The 15,476-nt window shown below is 73.4% G+C and overlaps 1 protein-coding gene across 5 annotated transcripts in view; it reads right to left on the reverse strand.

Moving 5' to 3' along the window:
- Positions 1 to 4,789: 4,789 nt before the first annotated feature.
- The window catches only part of LOC142818686 (START domain-containing protein 10-like), a 175,853-nt gene continuing 165,166 nt past the window's right edge, over positions 4,790 to 15,476 (reverse strand). For 3 of the 5 annotated variants that reach the window (XM_075900009.1, XM_075900007.1, XM_075900008.1), the window contains exons 3-7: positions 12,379 to 12,526; positions 12,146 to 12,249; positions 9,018 to 9,135; positions 8,448 to 8,500; positions 4,794 to 5,391 (exon numbers count right to left, since the gene is read on the reverse strand). In XM_075900009.1, coding sequence (XP_075756124.1) covers positions 5,179 to 5,391; positions 8,448 to 8,500; positions 9,018 to 9,135; positions 12,146 to 12,249; positions 12,379 to 12,526 — 636 coding nt within the window. In that variant the 3' untranslated portion in view covers positions 4,794 to 5,178. Of the gene's footprint in view, positions 5,392 to 8,447; positions 8,501 to 9,017; positions 9,136 to 12,145; positions 12,250 to 12,378; positions 12,527 to 15,476 lie in introns of all 5 variants that reach the window. The other 2 variants (XM_075900005.1, XM_075900006.1) reach the window with 2 other exon arrangements.

Raw genomic sequence — 15,476 nt, forward strand, 5'->3', positions numbered from 1 at the left:
CCCCCCGGCACGTACCCGCCTGCCCTCCCCGCCCCCTGGGACGTACCCGCCTGCCCTCCCTGCCCCCTGGGACGTACCCGCCTGCCCTCCCGCCCCCTGGGACGTACCCGCCTGCCCTCCCCGCCCCCTGGGACGTACCCGCCTGCCCTCCCCGCCCCCCGGGACGTACCCGCCGGCCCTCCCTGCCCCCCGGCACGTACCCGCCTGCCCTCCCCGCCCCCTGGGACGTACCCGCCTGCCCTCCCCGCCCCCCGGGACGTACCCGCCTGCCCTCCACCCCCTGGCACGTACCCGCCTGCCCTCCCCGCCCCCCGGGACGTACCCGCCTGCCCTCCCCGCCCCCTGGGACGTACCCGCCTGCCCTCCCGCCCCCTGGGACGTACCCGCCTGCCCTCCCCGCCCCCTGGGACGTACCCGCCTGCCCTCCCCGCCCCCTGGGACGTACCCGCCTGCCCTCCCTGCCCCCCGGGACGTACCCGCCTGCCCTCCCCGCCCCCTGGGACGTACCCGCCTGCCCTCCCCGCCCCCTGGGACGTACCCGCCTGCCCTCCCCGCCCCCTGGCACGTACCCGCCTGCCCTCCCTGCCCTCCGGCACGTACCCGCCGGCCCTCCCCGCCTCCTGGAACCTCTGGGACGTACCTGCCAGCCTTCACTGCACCCCGGAACCCATGAGACGTACCCTCCAGCCCTCCCCGCCCCTGGGACGTACCATCCGGCCCTCCCTTCCTCCCGGAATCCCTGGGCCTTACCCTCTGGCCCTCCCCACCCCCCTGGCACATACCTGCCTGACCTTCCCGCCCCCCGGAATCCCTGGGATGTACCCGCCTGCCCTCCCCCGCCCCCCCAAGGACGTACCCACCTGCCCTCCTTGCCCCCTGGAACCGCTGGACGTACCTGCCAGCCCTACCTGCCCCCCCGGAATCCCTGGAACGTACCATCCTGCCCCCCCCACCCCCCCGGGACATACCCGCCTGCCCTAGGGAGCAGGAGAGATGCCCCAAGGGTTTTGGGAGAGGACTCGGGGCCAGGGCATCTGCCCATGGACCAGAGAGGTTCAGGGGAAGCCACCAGGGAAGGGGCCCAGAAGAAAACCCACAGGGGCAGTCTGTGGGCCTCCAGTCTGGCCAATGGGGCCACGGGGGGGGGGGAGGGCGGGGTCAATTTCCATGCCCGCCCCAGGCTTGCCATTGGGGCAATGCGCCCGCCCCTCCAAACACAGCCCGGCAAGGCACAGGCCCCGGGAGCAGCACCAGTGCCAGGGCGGGCGTGCCCACCCCCTGCCAGCACCCTTTCCCTGCCGTGTGCGGGAGCCCCGCCCCTCTTGCGGCCCCGCCCCCTGCCCTGCAGCCCCGCCCCTCTTGTGGCCCCGCCCCTGCCCTGCAGCCCCGCCCTCTTGTGGCCCCCGCCCCTGCCCTGCAGCCCCGCCCCTCTTGTGGTCCCGCCCCCTGCCCCGTGGCCCCACCCCTCTTGTGGTCCTGTCCCCTGCCCTGCGGCCCCACCCTCTGCCCTGCGGCCCCGCCCCTCTTGCGGCCCCGCCCCTCTTGCGGCCCCACCCCCTTCCCTGCGGCCCCACCCCTCTTGTGGTCCCGCCTCCTGCCCCCACCCCTCTTGCGGCCCCACCCCCTTCCCTGCGGCCCCACCCCTCTTGTGGTCCCGCCTCCTGCCCCCACCCCTCTTGTGGTCCCGCCTCCTGCCCCCACCCCTCTTGCGGCCCCGCCCTCTGCCCTGCAGCCCCGCCCCTCTTGTGGTCCTGTCCCCTGCCCTGCGGCCCCACCCCTCTTGTGGCCCCGCCCCCTGCCCTGCAGCCCCGCCCCTCTTGCGGCCCCACCCCTCTTGTGGCCCCGCCCCCTGCCAGCCCAGGCCGGAAGCTGGAGTTGGGCGGCAGAACCACCCAGGGAGCTCGGGCCGCTCTGGGGTGCCCAGGACTCCCCCCTGCGCTGGGCAAGAGCAGCCCCTGGCCCGAGGTCCCCTCCCCAGGGGCCGGTCCCGACAAGCAGGGCCCCTGCCCCGAGGGTGCTGAACCGCTGCAGAGGAGCCAGCGGTGCGAGCCGGTGCAGAACAGCCGCATGGCCCTGGGCTGCACCGCGGGGGGAGCAGACACCGGCCCCGAGCAGGGCAGCAGGAGCCGAGGGCCCTGGGCTGCACCGCGGGGGGAGCAGACACCGGCCCCGAGCAGGGCAGCAGGAGCCGAGGGCCCTGGGCTGCACCGCGGGGGGAGCAGACACCGGCCCCGAGCAGGGCAGCAGGAGCCGAGGGCCCTGGGCTGCACCGCGGGGGGAGCAGACACCGGCCCCGAGCAGGGCAGCAGGAGCCGAGGGCCCTGGGCTGGTTTAGTCTGGACACAGGAGCGCGGGGATCCCAAGGGCGTCACGGGGGACGGTCCCTCGCCTCTGAGCAGCCAGGGAGGCTCCGGTTGGACATTAGGAAACACTTGCTGCCCGTGGGGGTGCAACCCTGGGATAAGTTGCCTGGGGGGCTGTGGAATCCCCCCCCCCGGATGCTGGAGCAGCCCGGACACAGGCTGCCAGGGACGGCCTAGACCATGCTGGGTCCTGCCGCAGGGCGGGCGGGACTCGCTGCCCCTCCGGCCCCTCCCGCCCCGCGTCCCAGGGTGCGGATGAGAGCTCTGCTGCCAGGTGACCCGCTTGTTCTTGAGCAGGCTCCTGGCTGCGCCGAGCAAAGCCTCTGGCGCCTGCTCCAGCGCCCCCGGCCCGGCCCGCAGCGCCCTTCGGCCGGGGAGCTGAGCATCACGCTGCGCCCCGGAAGGGAGGGGGCCTCCACCCTGCAAGGGGCGGAGCTTTGGCCAGAAGGGGCGGGGCCGGGGCAGGCAGCTCTCAGCACCCGCCCAGCCCGTGGTGCAGCTGGATGCACCGTGACAATTTAAAGGGCCCGGGGCTTCAGCCCCCCTGGGGCAATTGTCCCCCGCCCCCCCCCATCAGCAGGCCACAGGAGGAAGCTCACAGCCACGTCTTTTATTGGTCTGGGAGAAATCACAGCAGCAAACACAGGAGGCAGCTTGGAGAGACACGTCGGCTGAGCTCCAGGGCTCAACGGGAAGAGCAGCCCCGCCCCATGCTCCCAGGCGCCCGAGCCAGGCTGGGCTGGAGTAGCCCCACTGGGCTCCCAGGGGCCGAGCAGACGCTGGAGCTGAGTGGGTGACCAGGGCTGGGAGCATTGGGGGTTGGGAGCACAGAGGGGAAATACAGGCCCAAGTCGTCCCTGTCCACCCCAGCAGAGGGCAACATGTGCCAGGCAGTTCCCTCTCCCCCCAGCAGAGGGTGCGGGGGGGGGGGGGCGGGGCAGTCCCCTCTCCCCCCCAGCAGAGGGCAAGGCATGCGGGGGCGGGGCAGTTCCCTCTCCCCCCAGCAGAGGGCACGGCGTGCGGGGGCGGGGCAGTCCCCTCTCCCCCCAGCAGAGGGCAAGGCATGCGGGGGCGGGGCAGTTCCCTCTCCCCCCAGCAGAGGGCACAGCGTGTGGGGGGCAGGGCAGTTCCCTCTCCCCCCAGCAGAGGGCACGGCGTGCGGGGGCGGGGCAGTTCCCTCTCCCCCCAGCAGAGGGCAAGGCATGCGGGGGGCGGGGCAGTTCCCTCTCCCCCCAGCAGAGGGCACGGCGTGCGGGGGCGGGGCAGTCCCCTCTCCCCCCAGCAGAGGGCAAGGCATGCGGGGGCGGGGCAGTTCCCTCTCCCCCCAGCAGAGGGCACGGCGTGCGGGGCGGGGCAGTTCCCTCTCCCCCCAGCAGAGGGCACGGCGTGCGGGGCGGGGCAGTTCCCTCTCCCCCCAGCAGAGGGCACGGCGTGCGGGGGGCGGGGCAGTTCCCTCCCCCCCCAGCAGAGGGCACGGCGTGCGGGGGCGGGGCAGTTCCCTCTCCCCCCAGCAGAGGGCAACGGCGTGCGGGGGCGGGGCAGTTCCCTCTCCCCCCAGCAGAGGGCACGGCGTGCGGGGGCGGGGCAGTTCCCTCTCCCCCCAGCAGAGGGCACGGCGTGCGGGGGCGGGGCAGTTCCCTCTCCCCCCAGCAGAGGGCACGGCGTGCGGGGCGGGGCAGTTCCCTCTCCCCCCAGCAGAGGGCACGGCGTGCGGGGCGGGGCAGTTCCCTCTCCCCCCAGCAGAGGGCACGGCGTGTGGGGGCGGGGCAGTTCCCTCTCCCCCCAGCAGAGGGCACGGCGTGCGGGGCGGGGCAGTTCCCTCTCCCCCCAGCAGAGGGCACGGCGTGCGGGGGCGGGGCAGTTCCCTCTCCCCCCAGCAGAGGGCACGGCGTGCGGGGCGGGGCAGTTTCCCTCTCCCCCCAGCAGAGGGCACGGCGTGCGGGGGCGGGGCAGTTCCCTCTCCCCCCAGCAGAGGGCACGGCGTGCGGGGCGGGGCAGTTCCCTCTCCCCCCAGCAGAGGGCACGGCGTGCGGGGGCGGGGCAGTTCCCTCTCCCCCCAGCAGAGGGCACGGCGTGCGGGGCGGGGCAGTTCCCTCTCCCCCCAGCAGAGGGCACGGCGTGCGGGGGCGGGGCAGTTCCCTCTCCCCCCAGCAGAGGGCACGGCGTGTGGGGGGCGGGGCAGTTCCCTCTCCCCCCAGCAGAGGGCACGGCGTGCGGGGCGGGGCAGTTCCCTCTCCCCCCAGCAGAGGGCACGGCGTGCGGGGGCGGGGGCAGTTCCCTCTCCCCCCAGCAGGAGGGCACGGCGTGCGGGGGCGGGGCAGTTCCCTCTCCCCCCCAGCAGAGGGCACGGCGTGCGGGGCGGGGCAGTTCCTCTCCCCCCAGCAGAGGGCACGGCGTGCGGGGGCGGGGCAGTTCCCTCTCCCCCCAGCAGAGGGCACGGGCGTGCGGGGGCGGGGCAGTTCCCTCTCCCCCCAGCAGAGGGCACGGCGTGCGGGGGCGGGGCAGTTCCCTCTCCCCCCAGCAGAGGGCACGGCGTGCGGGGCGGGGCAGTTCCCTCTCCCCCCAGCAGAGGGCACGGCGTGCGGGGGCGGGGCAGTTCCCTCTCCCCCCCAGCAGAGGGCACGGCGTGCGGGGCGGGGCAGTTCCCTCTCCCCCCCAGCAGAGGGCACGGCGTGCGGGGGCGGGGCAGTTGCACACGGCCACACCCACGGCGCTGGAGCCCCCTTTGTAACGCTGCCCCCACCCCGGGTGCCAGGCTGGTGGTGCCCCCGGGGGGGCGGGGCCCTGCTGGCGGGTCGGGGGGGCAGCGGCGCCCTCAGGCCTCGTCGTCGCTGGGGGGCGCCCGCTCCTCGGCCAGGCTGCTCTCGTCGATGTTCTCCAGCGAGTCGGCGTGCTGCAGCGACAGCTCCGCCAGGCTCAGGCTGGGCAGCGAGCTCTGCTCCGGGAACACCCAGGGCTTCACGTGCGGCTCGTGCGTCCGCTTCCACTCGGGGTACCTCAGACCCGCCTTGTAGATCTTCCGCATGGCCTGGGGGCAGAGCGGCCCCGCCGTCAGCGAGCCCCCGGAGCGGGGCCACCCTCGCCAGCGGCCCAGAGCCTGCCGCAGGCCATGGCGCTGGCCCGAGCGACACCCTGGGACCCCCCCCAGCCTTCCCCGGGTCCGCATCCCCGCTGTCCCCTCCAGGGACCCCCCCCAGCCTTCCCCGGGTCCGCATCCCCGCTGTCCCCTCCAGGGACCCCCCCCAGCCTTCCCCGGGTCGGCATCCCCGCTGTCCCCTCCAGGGACCCCCCCCAGCCTTCCCCGGGTCCGCATCCCCGCTGTCCCCTCCAGGGACCCCCCCAGCCTTCCCCGGGTCCGCATCCCCGCTGTCCCCTCCAGGGACCCCCCCCCCCAGCCTTCCCCCGGTCCGCATCCCCGCTGTCCCCTCCAAGGACCCCCCCCCCCCAGCCTTCCCCCGGTCCGCATCCCCGCTGTCCCCTCCAGGGACCCCCCCCCCAGCCTTCCCCAGGTCCGCATCCCTGCTGTCCCCTCCAGGGACCCCCCCCCCAGCCTTCCCCAGGTCCGCATCCCTGCTGTCCCCTCCCAGGGACCCCCCCCCAGCCTTCCCCAGGTCCGCATCCCTGCTGTCCCCTCCAGGGGCCCCCCCAGCCTTCCCCCAGGTCCGCATCCCTGCTGTCCCCTCCAGGGGCCCCCCCCCCAGCCTTCCCCAGGTCCGCATCCCTGCTGTCCCCCTCCAGGGACCCCCCCCCCCAGCCTTCCCCAGGTCCGCATCCCTGCTTTCCCCTCCAGGGACCCCCCCCCAGCCTTCCCCAGGTCCGCATCCCATCCTAGCTGTCCCCTCCAGGGGCCCCCCCAGCCTTCCCCGGGTCTGCATCCCTGCTGTCCCCTCCAGGGGCCCCCCCCGCCTTCCCCAGGTCTGCACCAGGGCCCCCCCCAGCCTTCCCCGGGTCTGGATCCCCGCTGTCCCCTCCAGGACCCCCCCCCCCAGCCTTCCCCGGGTCTGCATCCCCGCTGTCCCCTCCAGGGACCCCCCCCCCCAGCCTTCCCGGGTCTGCATCCCCGCTGTCCCCTCCAGGGACCCCCCCCCCCCAGCCTTCCCCGGGTCTGCATCCCCGCTGTCCCCTCCAGGGACCCACCCCCCCCCAGCCTTCCCCGGGTCCGCATCCCCGCTGTCCCCTCCAGGGACCCCCCCAGCCTTCCCCGGGTCTGCATCCCCGCTATCCCCTCCAGGGACCCCCCCCCAGCCTTCCCCGGGTCTGCATCCCCGCTGTCCCCTCCAGGGCCCCCCCCCAGCCTTCCCCGGGTCTGCATCCCCGCTATCCCCTCCAGGGACCCCCCCCAGCCTTCCTGACGTGTGCGACGCGCCCTGACACCCCCTCCCAGCCTGGTCGTGAGGAGCCTCTCGACACTCGCGGGGCCCAGCCAGCTCTCGGGGGACCCAAGGTACAAACTGACCTGGGGCTGGGGGGGCCTGTTCGGAGTCAGAGAGATGGGTTAGAACCCCTCCCCTGTGTAAGGGGGGGCACAGGGAGCGCTGGGGTGTGTGTGTGGGGGTGGTTTATAACCCCTCCCCTGTGTAAGGGGGGGCACAGGGAGCGCTGGGGTGTGTGTGGGGGGGTGGTTTACAACCCCTCCCCTGTGTAAGGGGGGCACAGGGAGCGCTGGGGTGTGTGTGGGGGGGTGGGTTATAACCCCTCCCCTGTGTAAGGGGGGCACAGGGAGCGCTGGGGTGTGTGTGGGGGGGGTGGGTTATAACCCCTCCCCTGTGTAAGGGGGGGCACAGGGAGCGCTGGGGTGTGTGTGTGGGGGGGTGGGTTATAACCCCTCCCCTGTGTAAGGGGGGGCACAGGGAGCGCTGGGGTGTGTGTGGGGGGGGTTACAACCCCTCCCCTGTGTAAGGGGGGGCACAGGGAGCGCTGGGGTGTGTGTGTGTGGGGGGTTATAACCCCTCCCCTGTGTAAGGGGGCCACAGGGAGCACTGAGGTGTCTGAGGGGAGGTGGGGGATGGGTTATAACCCCTCCCCTGTTGTAAGGGGGGCACAGGGAGCACTGGGGGTGCCTGAGGGGAGGTGGGGGGTGGGTTATAACCCCTCCCCTGTGTAAGGGGGGCACAGGGAGCGCTGGGGTGTGTGTGGGGGGGTGGGTTATAACCCCTCCCCTGTGTAAGGGGGGCACAGGGAGCGCTGGGGTGCCTGAGGGGAGGTGGGGGGTGGGTTATAACCCCTCCCCTGTGTAAGGGGGGCACAGGGGAGCGCTGGGGTGCCTGAGGGGAGGTGGGGGGTGGGTTATAACCCCTCCCCTGTGTAAGGGGGGCACAGGGAGCGCTGGGGTGTGTGTGGGGGGGTGGGTTATAACCCCTCCCCTGTGTAAGGGGGGCACAGGGAGCGCTGGGGTGCCTGAGGGGAGGTGGGGGATGAGTTATAACCCCTCCCCTGTGTAAGGGGGGCACAGGGAGCGCTGGGGTGCCTGAGGGGAGGTGGGGGATGGGTTATAACCCCTCCCTGTGTAAGGGGGGCACAGGGAGCTGGGGTGCCTGAGGGGAGGTGGGGGGTGGGTTATAACCCCTCCCCTGTGTAAGGGGGGCACAGGGAGCGCTGGGGTGCCTGAGGGGAGGTGGGGGGGTGGGTTATAACCCCTCCCCTGTGTAAGGGGGGCACAGGGAGCGCTGGGGTGCCTGAGGGGAGGTGGGGGATGGGTTATAACCCCTCCCCTGTGTAAGGGGGGGCACAGGGAGCGCTGGGGTGCCTGAGGGGAGGTGGGGGATGGGTTAGAACCCCTCCCCTGTGTAAGGGGGGCACAGGGAGCGCTGGGGATTTGCTCGTGTGACTTCTGGCTGGCCCACGTAGCAAAGAGCCGTGCTCGGGGTGGCCGGGTGGCGCCTCACAGAGGCGGACCCCCCCTTAAGCAATTCACCCTGGCTTGAGCCGCTCAGGGTGCCCCAGACCACGCGGTTGGCCACGGCGCAGTCGGCAGAGGCTCCGGAGCGGGCTCCCCGGATGGGACCCGCCGGCGATTCCACGGTTCCCCATGTCAAGACACTTCTGCCAGCCCAGGGCAACGTGGCCGCCGCGCACCCCGCTCACCTTTGGAGCCACGAACTGGGACACTTTGTTCACCACCCACTTCGGTAAGGAGCCTGGAACAAAGCCGCGTTCCCGTTACTCCGGAGCTCCTCCGTCCGTCTGTCCCTCTCCGCCGTGTCTGCCGGCCCAACGGCGGGAGTACCGGAAAGGCGGCTGTGGCCCCGCACGGCGCAGCCTCCGTGAGCTCGGGCCCTCCAGACGCCTGGTGCCCGTGCCCCCTCCTGCCCCCCAGGGCTCTTGGCTCCGTGCCCTGTAAACCCTCCCGCGACAGCACGGCTCTGCGGGCTCCTAGCCTGTCGCCCAGTGCGCTGGCCACTCTCTCCGGCCCCTGGAGGCCTGGCGACCCCAAGGCGGGGGGGGAGCTGGTGGGCCGAGCGCACGGCCCCCCTCGTGCACTGTCCCCAAGGGAGCCCGGTGGAGAAGGGGGATGGGCGGGGGCAGCCCCGTCTGTCCGGCTCTCACATGGCCTGATGCCCCCGAGCCGCCCTGCCAAGGGAGGGGAAGGAACCAGGGGCAGGCCCCCCAGCAGCCGCTCCCCTTGGCGCGTGGGGTGCGGAGCCGGGCGCTCACCTCGCGGGTCCACCTGGGTGAGGTAGTACAGGGTGCAGCCGCTGGGGCCGTTGGCCTTGACCAGGTAGCCCGTCTGCAGGGACACGGCCCGCACGAAGTCCTTCCGGGGCGGGTACTTCTGTGGAGAGACGCCGCACAGCTCAGTGCCCGCCGCGCCCAGGCCTGGCTGGGCCTCTCCTGCCCGCATTGCCCAGAGCCTGCCCCAAGAGGCCAGTGACCGATGCCAGGCTGGGGAGACAAGCTGGGGGGGGACGGCAGAGGGCTGCCTCCTCGGGGCGGTGGGAGTGGGGGGGGGCAGAGGGGCCGTCTCCTCGGGGCGGCGGGAGTGGGGGGGGCAGAGGGTCGTCTCCTCGGGGCGGTGGGAGTGGGGGGGGCAGAGGGCCGTTTTCTCGGGGCGGTGGGAGCGGGGGGAGCAGAGGGTCGTCTCCTCGGGGCGGTGGGAGCGGGGGGAGCAGAGGGCCGTCTCCTCGGGGCGGTGGGAGCGGGGGGGGTCAGAGGGCCGTCTCCTCGGGGCGGCGGGAGTGGGGGGGGCAGAGGGTCGTCTCCTCGGGGCGGTGGGAGTGGGGGGGGCAGAGGGCCGTTTTCTCGGGGCGGTGGGAGCGGGGGAGCAGAGGGTCGTCTCCTCGGGGCGGTGGGAGCGGGGGGAGCAGAGGGTCGTCTCCTCGGGGCGGTGGGAGCGGGGGGAGCAGAGGGCCGTCTCCTCGGGGCGGTGGGAGCGGGGGGGTCAGAGGGCCGTCTCCTCGGGGCGGTGGGAGCGGGGGGGGCAGAGGGCCGTCTCCTCGGGGTGGCGGGGCGGGGCGGGGGAGGCAGAGGGCTGTCTCCTCGGGGCGGTGGGGGCGGGGGGAGCAGAGGGCCGTCTCCTCGGGGCGGTGGGAGCGGGGGGGTCAGAGGGCCGTCTTCTCGGGGCGGTGGGAGCGGGGGGAGCAGAGGGCCGTCTTCTCGGGGCGGTGGGAGCGGGGGGGTCAGAGGGCCGTCTTCTCGGGGCGGTGGGAGCGGGGGGAGCAGAGGGCCGTCTTCTCGGGGCGGTGGGAGCGGGGGGAGCAGAGGGCCGTCTTCTCGGGGCGGTGGGAGCGGGGGGAGCAGAGGGCCGTCTTCTCGGGGCGGTGGGGAGCAGGGGAGTCAGAGGGCCGTCTTCTCGGGGCGGTGGGAGTGGGGGGAGCAGAGGGCCGTCTTCTCGGGGCGGTGGGAGTGGGGGGAGCAGAGGGCCGTCTTCTCGGGGCGGTGGGAGTCAGAGGGCCGTCTTCTCGGGGTGGTGGGAGCGGGGGGGTCAGAGGGCCGTCTCCTCGGGGCGGTGGGAGCGGGAGGGGCAGAGGGCCGTCTCCTCGGGGTGGCGGGGCGGGGCGGGGGAGGCAGAGGGCTGTCTCCTCGGGGCGGTGGGGGTGGGGGGAGCAGAGGGCCGTCTCCTCGGGGCGGTGGGAGCGGGGGGGTCAGAGGGCCGTCTTCTCGGGGCGGTGGGAGCGGGGGGAGCAGAGGGCCATCTTCTCGGGGCGGTGGGAGCGGGGGGGTCAGAGGGCCGTCTCCTCGGGGCGGTGTCTCCTCGGGGCGGTGGGAGCGGGGGGGGCAGAGGGCCGTCTCCTCGGGGCGGTGGGAGCGGGGGGGGCAGAGGGCCGTCTCCTCGGGGTGGCGGGGCGGGGCGGGGGAGGCAGAGGGCTGTCTCCTCGGGGCGGTGGGGGCGGGGGGAGCAGAGGGCCGTCTCCTCGGGGCGGTGGGGTCAGAGGGCCGTCTTCTCGGGGTGGTGGGGGCGGGGGGGGGCAGAGGGCTGTCTCCTCGGGGCGGTGGGGGCGGGGGGGGCAGAGGGCCGTCTTCTCGGGGTGGTGGGGGCGGGGGGGGGCAGAGGGCTGTCTCCTCGGGGCGGTGGGAGCGGGGGGGTCAGAGGGCCGTCTTCTCGGGGCGGTGGGAGCGGGGGGAGCAGAGGGCCGTCTCCTCGGGGCGGTGGGGGCGGGGGGGTCAGAGGGCCGTCTCCTCGGGGCGGTGGGAGCGGGGGGGGCAGAGGGCCGTCTCCTCGGGGTGGCGGGGCGGGGCGGGGGAGGCAGAGGGCTGTCTCCTCGGGGCGGTGGGGGCGGGGGGGGCAGAGGGCCGTCTCCTCGGGGCGGTGGGGGCGGGGGGGGCAGAGGGCCGTCTCCTCGGGGTGGCGGGGCGGGGGGGCAGAAGGCCGTCTCCTCGGGGCGGTGGGGGCGGGGGGGGCAGAGGGCCGTCTCCTCGGGGTGGCGGGGCGGGGCGGGGGAGGCAGAGGGCTGTCTCCTCGGGGCGGTGGGGGCGGGGGGGGCAGAGGGCCGTCTCCTCGGGGCGGTGGGGGCGGGGGGGGCAGAGGGCCGTCTCCTCGGGGTGGCGGGGCGGGGGGGCAGAGGGCCGTCTCCTCGGGGCGGTGGGGGCGGGGGGGGCAGAGGGCCGTCTCCTCGGGGTGGCGGGGCGGGGCGGGGGAGGCAGAGGGCTGTCTCCTCGGGGCGGTGGGGGCGGGGGGGGCAGAGGGCCGTCTCCTCGGGGCGGTGGGGGCGGGGGGGGCAGAGGGCCGTCTCCTCGGGGTGGCGGGGCGGGGGGGCAGAGGGCCGTCTCCTCGGGGCGGTGGGGGCGGGGGGGGCAGAGGGCCGTCTCCTCGGGGCGGTGGGGGCGGGGGGGGCAGAGGGCCGTCTCCTCGGGGTGGCGGGGCGGGGCGGGGGAGGCAGAGGGCTGTCTCCTCGGGGCGGTGGGGGCGGGGGGGGCAGAGGGCCGTCTCCTCGGGGCGGTGGGGGCGGGGGGGGCAGAGGGCCGTCTCCTCGGGGTGGCGGGGCGGGGGGGCAGAGGGCCGTCTCCTCGGGGCGGTGGGGGCGGGGGGGGCAGAGGGCCGTCTCCTCGGGGTGGCGGGGCGGGGCGGGGGAGGCAGAGGGCTGTCTCCTCGGGGCGGTGGGGGCGGGGGGGGCAGAGGGCCGTCTCCTCGGGGCGGTGGGGGCGGGGGGGGCAGAGGGCCGTCTCCTCGGGGTGGCGGGGCGGGGGGGCAGAGGGCCGTCTCCTCGGGGCGGTGGGGGCGGGGGGGGCAGAGGGCCGTCTCCTCGGGGCGGTGGGGGCGGGGGGGGCAGAGGGCCGTCTCCTCGGGGTGGCGGGGCGGGGGGGCCCTGGCTGAGGGCTGCCCCCGGGGCGGGCGGGGGGCTCACCGGGTGCTTGACGCTGTAGTTGATGATCATGTAGTCGCTGCCGAGGGGCAGCCAGGAGCGCAGGGTGACAAAGTCCCTGTTCTTCAGGGGGCTCGGGCACTTCCCTGCAAGGGAGAGAGGCTGTTACCCCCCAGCGCCCCGGGCTGCCCCCCCGCGGTCACTCCCGCAGCCAGGGCCTCGTGCGCGCAGGCGTGGGGAGTGGGGCGTGGGGCCCCCTGGCCGGCCCCGCTCACAGGCGTAGTATCCCACGTCGGCGTTGGCCGTCAGGCGCCCGATGTCGTAGGTCTCAATGACGTTGGAGTCCCACTTCTTGCGGTAGTGGGTGTCGTGCAGCACGTCGTAGAGCGTGGCGGCCGGCACGTCCTTGCAGGCAATGCGCAGCTGCAGGGGAGCACGAGGGAGGGTGTGACGTAGTGGGGGTACCTGGCTGGTTTCTATGCTGCTGGCTCTGGGGGAACCCCCACTGGCTGCCGTGGGTACCACGACCCAGCAAAACAGGATGAGTCACTATGCAACCAGTGGCCAGACACCCCCCATGGAGAGGAACAAAGGAAGGTGGATGCTGCCCTGGCTGGGGGGCAGGGCTGGAAGTGAGGGAGTTGGTTGCTGGCTGTCGGAGGGCATGGAGGAGAGCCTAGGAGAAGGGGCTGGAGTTTAGGGGCCCAGTCTCCCCCATCTCAAGGGGGCCTGAGGCATCCTAGCCCAGTTCCTGTGACCAGATTACATCTGTGCTGTGCTGTGCTGGAGGAGCAATAAACCACCCTCAATTCCACTGGCTGGTACAGTCTGTTTGTGCCATTTCGGGGTGCAGGAGACGGGGAACCCCCAACGCGCCGTCACAGAGGGCGCTGACGGGCACCCAGCATGGCCGCGCAGGCCCCACGCTCGGGCTGGGCACGCCGGGGCATGGGCGTAGGACTGCCAATATTCTCACCCACAAAAGCCCCCTGCCCCGCCCTGCCCCTTCTGTGGCCCCGCCTGCTCCGTTCCCCAAGGCTCCGCCCCCACCCGCTCCGTTCCCTGAGGCTCTGCCCCGCCTGCTCCATTCCCCGAGGCTCTGCCCCGCCTGCTCCATTCCCCGAGGCTCCGCCCCCACCCGCTCCATTCCCTGAGGCTCCGCCCCCACCCGCTCCTTTCCCCGAGGCTCCGCCCCCACCCGCTCCATTCCCTGAGGCTCTGCCCCGCCTGCTCCGTTCCCCGAGGCTCCGCCCCCACCCGCTCCATTCCCTGAGGCTCTGCCCCGCCTGCTCCTTTCCCCGAGGCTCCGCCCCCACCCGCTCCATTCCCTGAGGCTCTGCCCCAGCCTGCGCCATTCCCCGAGGCTCCGCCTCTACCCGCTCCATTCCCTGAGGCTCTGCCCCGCCTGCTCCTTTCCCCGAGGCTCCGCCCCCACCCGCTCCGTTCCCTGAGGCTCTGCCCCGCCTGCTCCTTTCCCCGAGGCTCCGCCCCCACCCGCTCCGTTCCCTGAGGCTCCACCCCCGGCTGCTCCGTTCCCCGAGGCTCCGCCCCCACCTGCTCCGTTCCCTGAGGCTCCGCCCCCGCCTGCTCCGTTCCCCGAGACTCCGCCCGCACCTGCTTTGTTCCTACTCCCTTTCAGCAGGCTGGGCAGAAGGTTGGGATGCAGGAGAGCTCTGGCTGGGGGTGCAGGCTCTTGGGTGCTGAAAGAGGGGCTGGGGGAGGGGTGTGAGGTAGTGGGGGTACCTTGCTGCTGCTGGGCTGGGGCTGTGGGTGACCCCCACTGGCTGCTGTCAGTACCACGGCCCAGCCGAGTAGCTGATGGGACATGGAGGTGACCTGTCCGACCAGCTACCCCCCAGGGAGAGGAACAAAGTAAGGGGGATGCCGCCCCTGGCTGGGGGCAGGGCTGGAAGGGACGGTTTTTAGTTTCTGTCTGGGAGCATGGAGGAGACAGCCTAGGGAAAGGGGCTGGGATTTAGGGGCCCAGTCTCCCCCATCTCAAGGGGGGCTGAGGCATCCTAGGCCTGCCCTGGAACCAGATTCCATCTGTGCTGTGCTGTATCCTGGAGAAGCAATAAACTCCCCTGTTCTACTGGCTGGGGGAGTCTGTTCGTGCCACTACGGGGGTGCAGGAGGTGGGGGACCCCGACACGCCATCACAAGGGGTTCCGGCTGTGGGCTCCCAGCGCCTCAGCTGGGAGACGGCAGTGAAGCAGAGCAGGCAGCGTGTGGCTTGTGGGGAGACCGGGGCCCCCAGGCTGTCCTGGGCCCTGCGGATGCCGTTGGAGCGAACTCTGGCTCTGGCAATGGCCACACCCCCTCAGGCTCTGGCTCCTCCTCCCCAGCGCCAGCCCCCTAGGTGGGTTCCAGTCGACTCCAGGTCTGGCCACAAGGCCTCAGGCAGTGCTGGGCCTCTGGCCAGAGCCCCCGCATGCTCCTCAGCTGCTCACTGCACCTCGCGCCAGGGGCTCCCCTCTGCTGTGCGGCCTCCAGCCCCCTGGGGCTGCAGAGGGCTCCCGGACTGCTCTGCCCCCTGCACGGTGTCTCTGGCTGGCCCAGCCCTGCTCTCCCCTTAGCTCTGCCCCACTCTGCCCAGCCAGGCACCTCCAGCTCTCCCAGAGCAGGATGGGACCCCTTCCCCCAGCCCCTTGCAGGCCTGCCCGCCCTGTCTGTCAGCCTGGCCTCCCCCAGTGACCCTTCCCCTTCCTGTGGGCCTAGACAGTGCACTCAGCAGCCTCAGTCCGCTGGCTTCCTGCTCTGCTCTGCAGGCTGGCTCAGGCCCCTGGCCCCCCGGGGGCAGGAACATGCTGACACTTGGGTGCCAGGGCTGTGAACACGGCAGGCAGACCCCTCCCCCACCCCTCCCAAAACCTGCACCTCGGCCCTCCCCATTCATTACGCCGCACAAGTCACGGCCACGGGCAGCAGCCTCGGGCTCTCCCCGTGACGTAGTGGGGGTACCTGGCTGGTTGCTAGGCTGGGGCTGGGGGTGACCCCCAATGGCTGCTGTCTGTAGCATGGCCCAGCAGGGCAGGGGGTGAGTCACTAGGCCAGGGTCTCTCAACCTGTCCGACCAGCCACCCCCAGGGAGAGAAACAAAGGAAGGGGGATGCCGCCCCTGGCTGGGGGCAGGACTGGAAGGGAGTCAGTTAGGTTTCTGGCTGGTATCATGGAGGAAGCAGCCTAGGCAACGGGCTGGGATTTAGGGGCCCAGTCTCCCCCATCTCAAGGGGGGCTGAGGCATCCTAGGCCTGCCCTGGAACCAGATTACATCTGTGCTGGGCTGTATCCTGGAGAAGCAATAAACTCCCTCTGTTCTACTGGCTGGGGGAGTCTGTTCGTGCCACTACGGGGGTGCAGGAGACGGGAAAAC

The sequence above is a fragment of the Pelodiscus sinensis genome, chromosome 17 (genome assembly GCF_049634645.1).
Source record: "Pelodiscus sinensis isolate JC-2024 chromosome 17, ASM4963464v1, whole genome shotgun sequence".
NCBI classification, from domain to species: Eukaryota; Metazoa; Chordata; order Testudines; family Trionychidae; genus Pelodiscus; species Pelodiscus sinensis.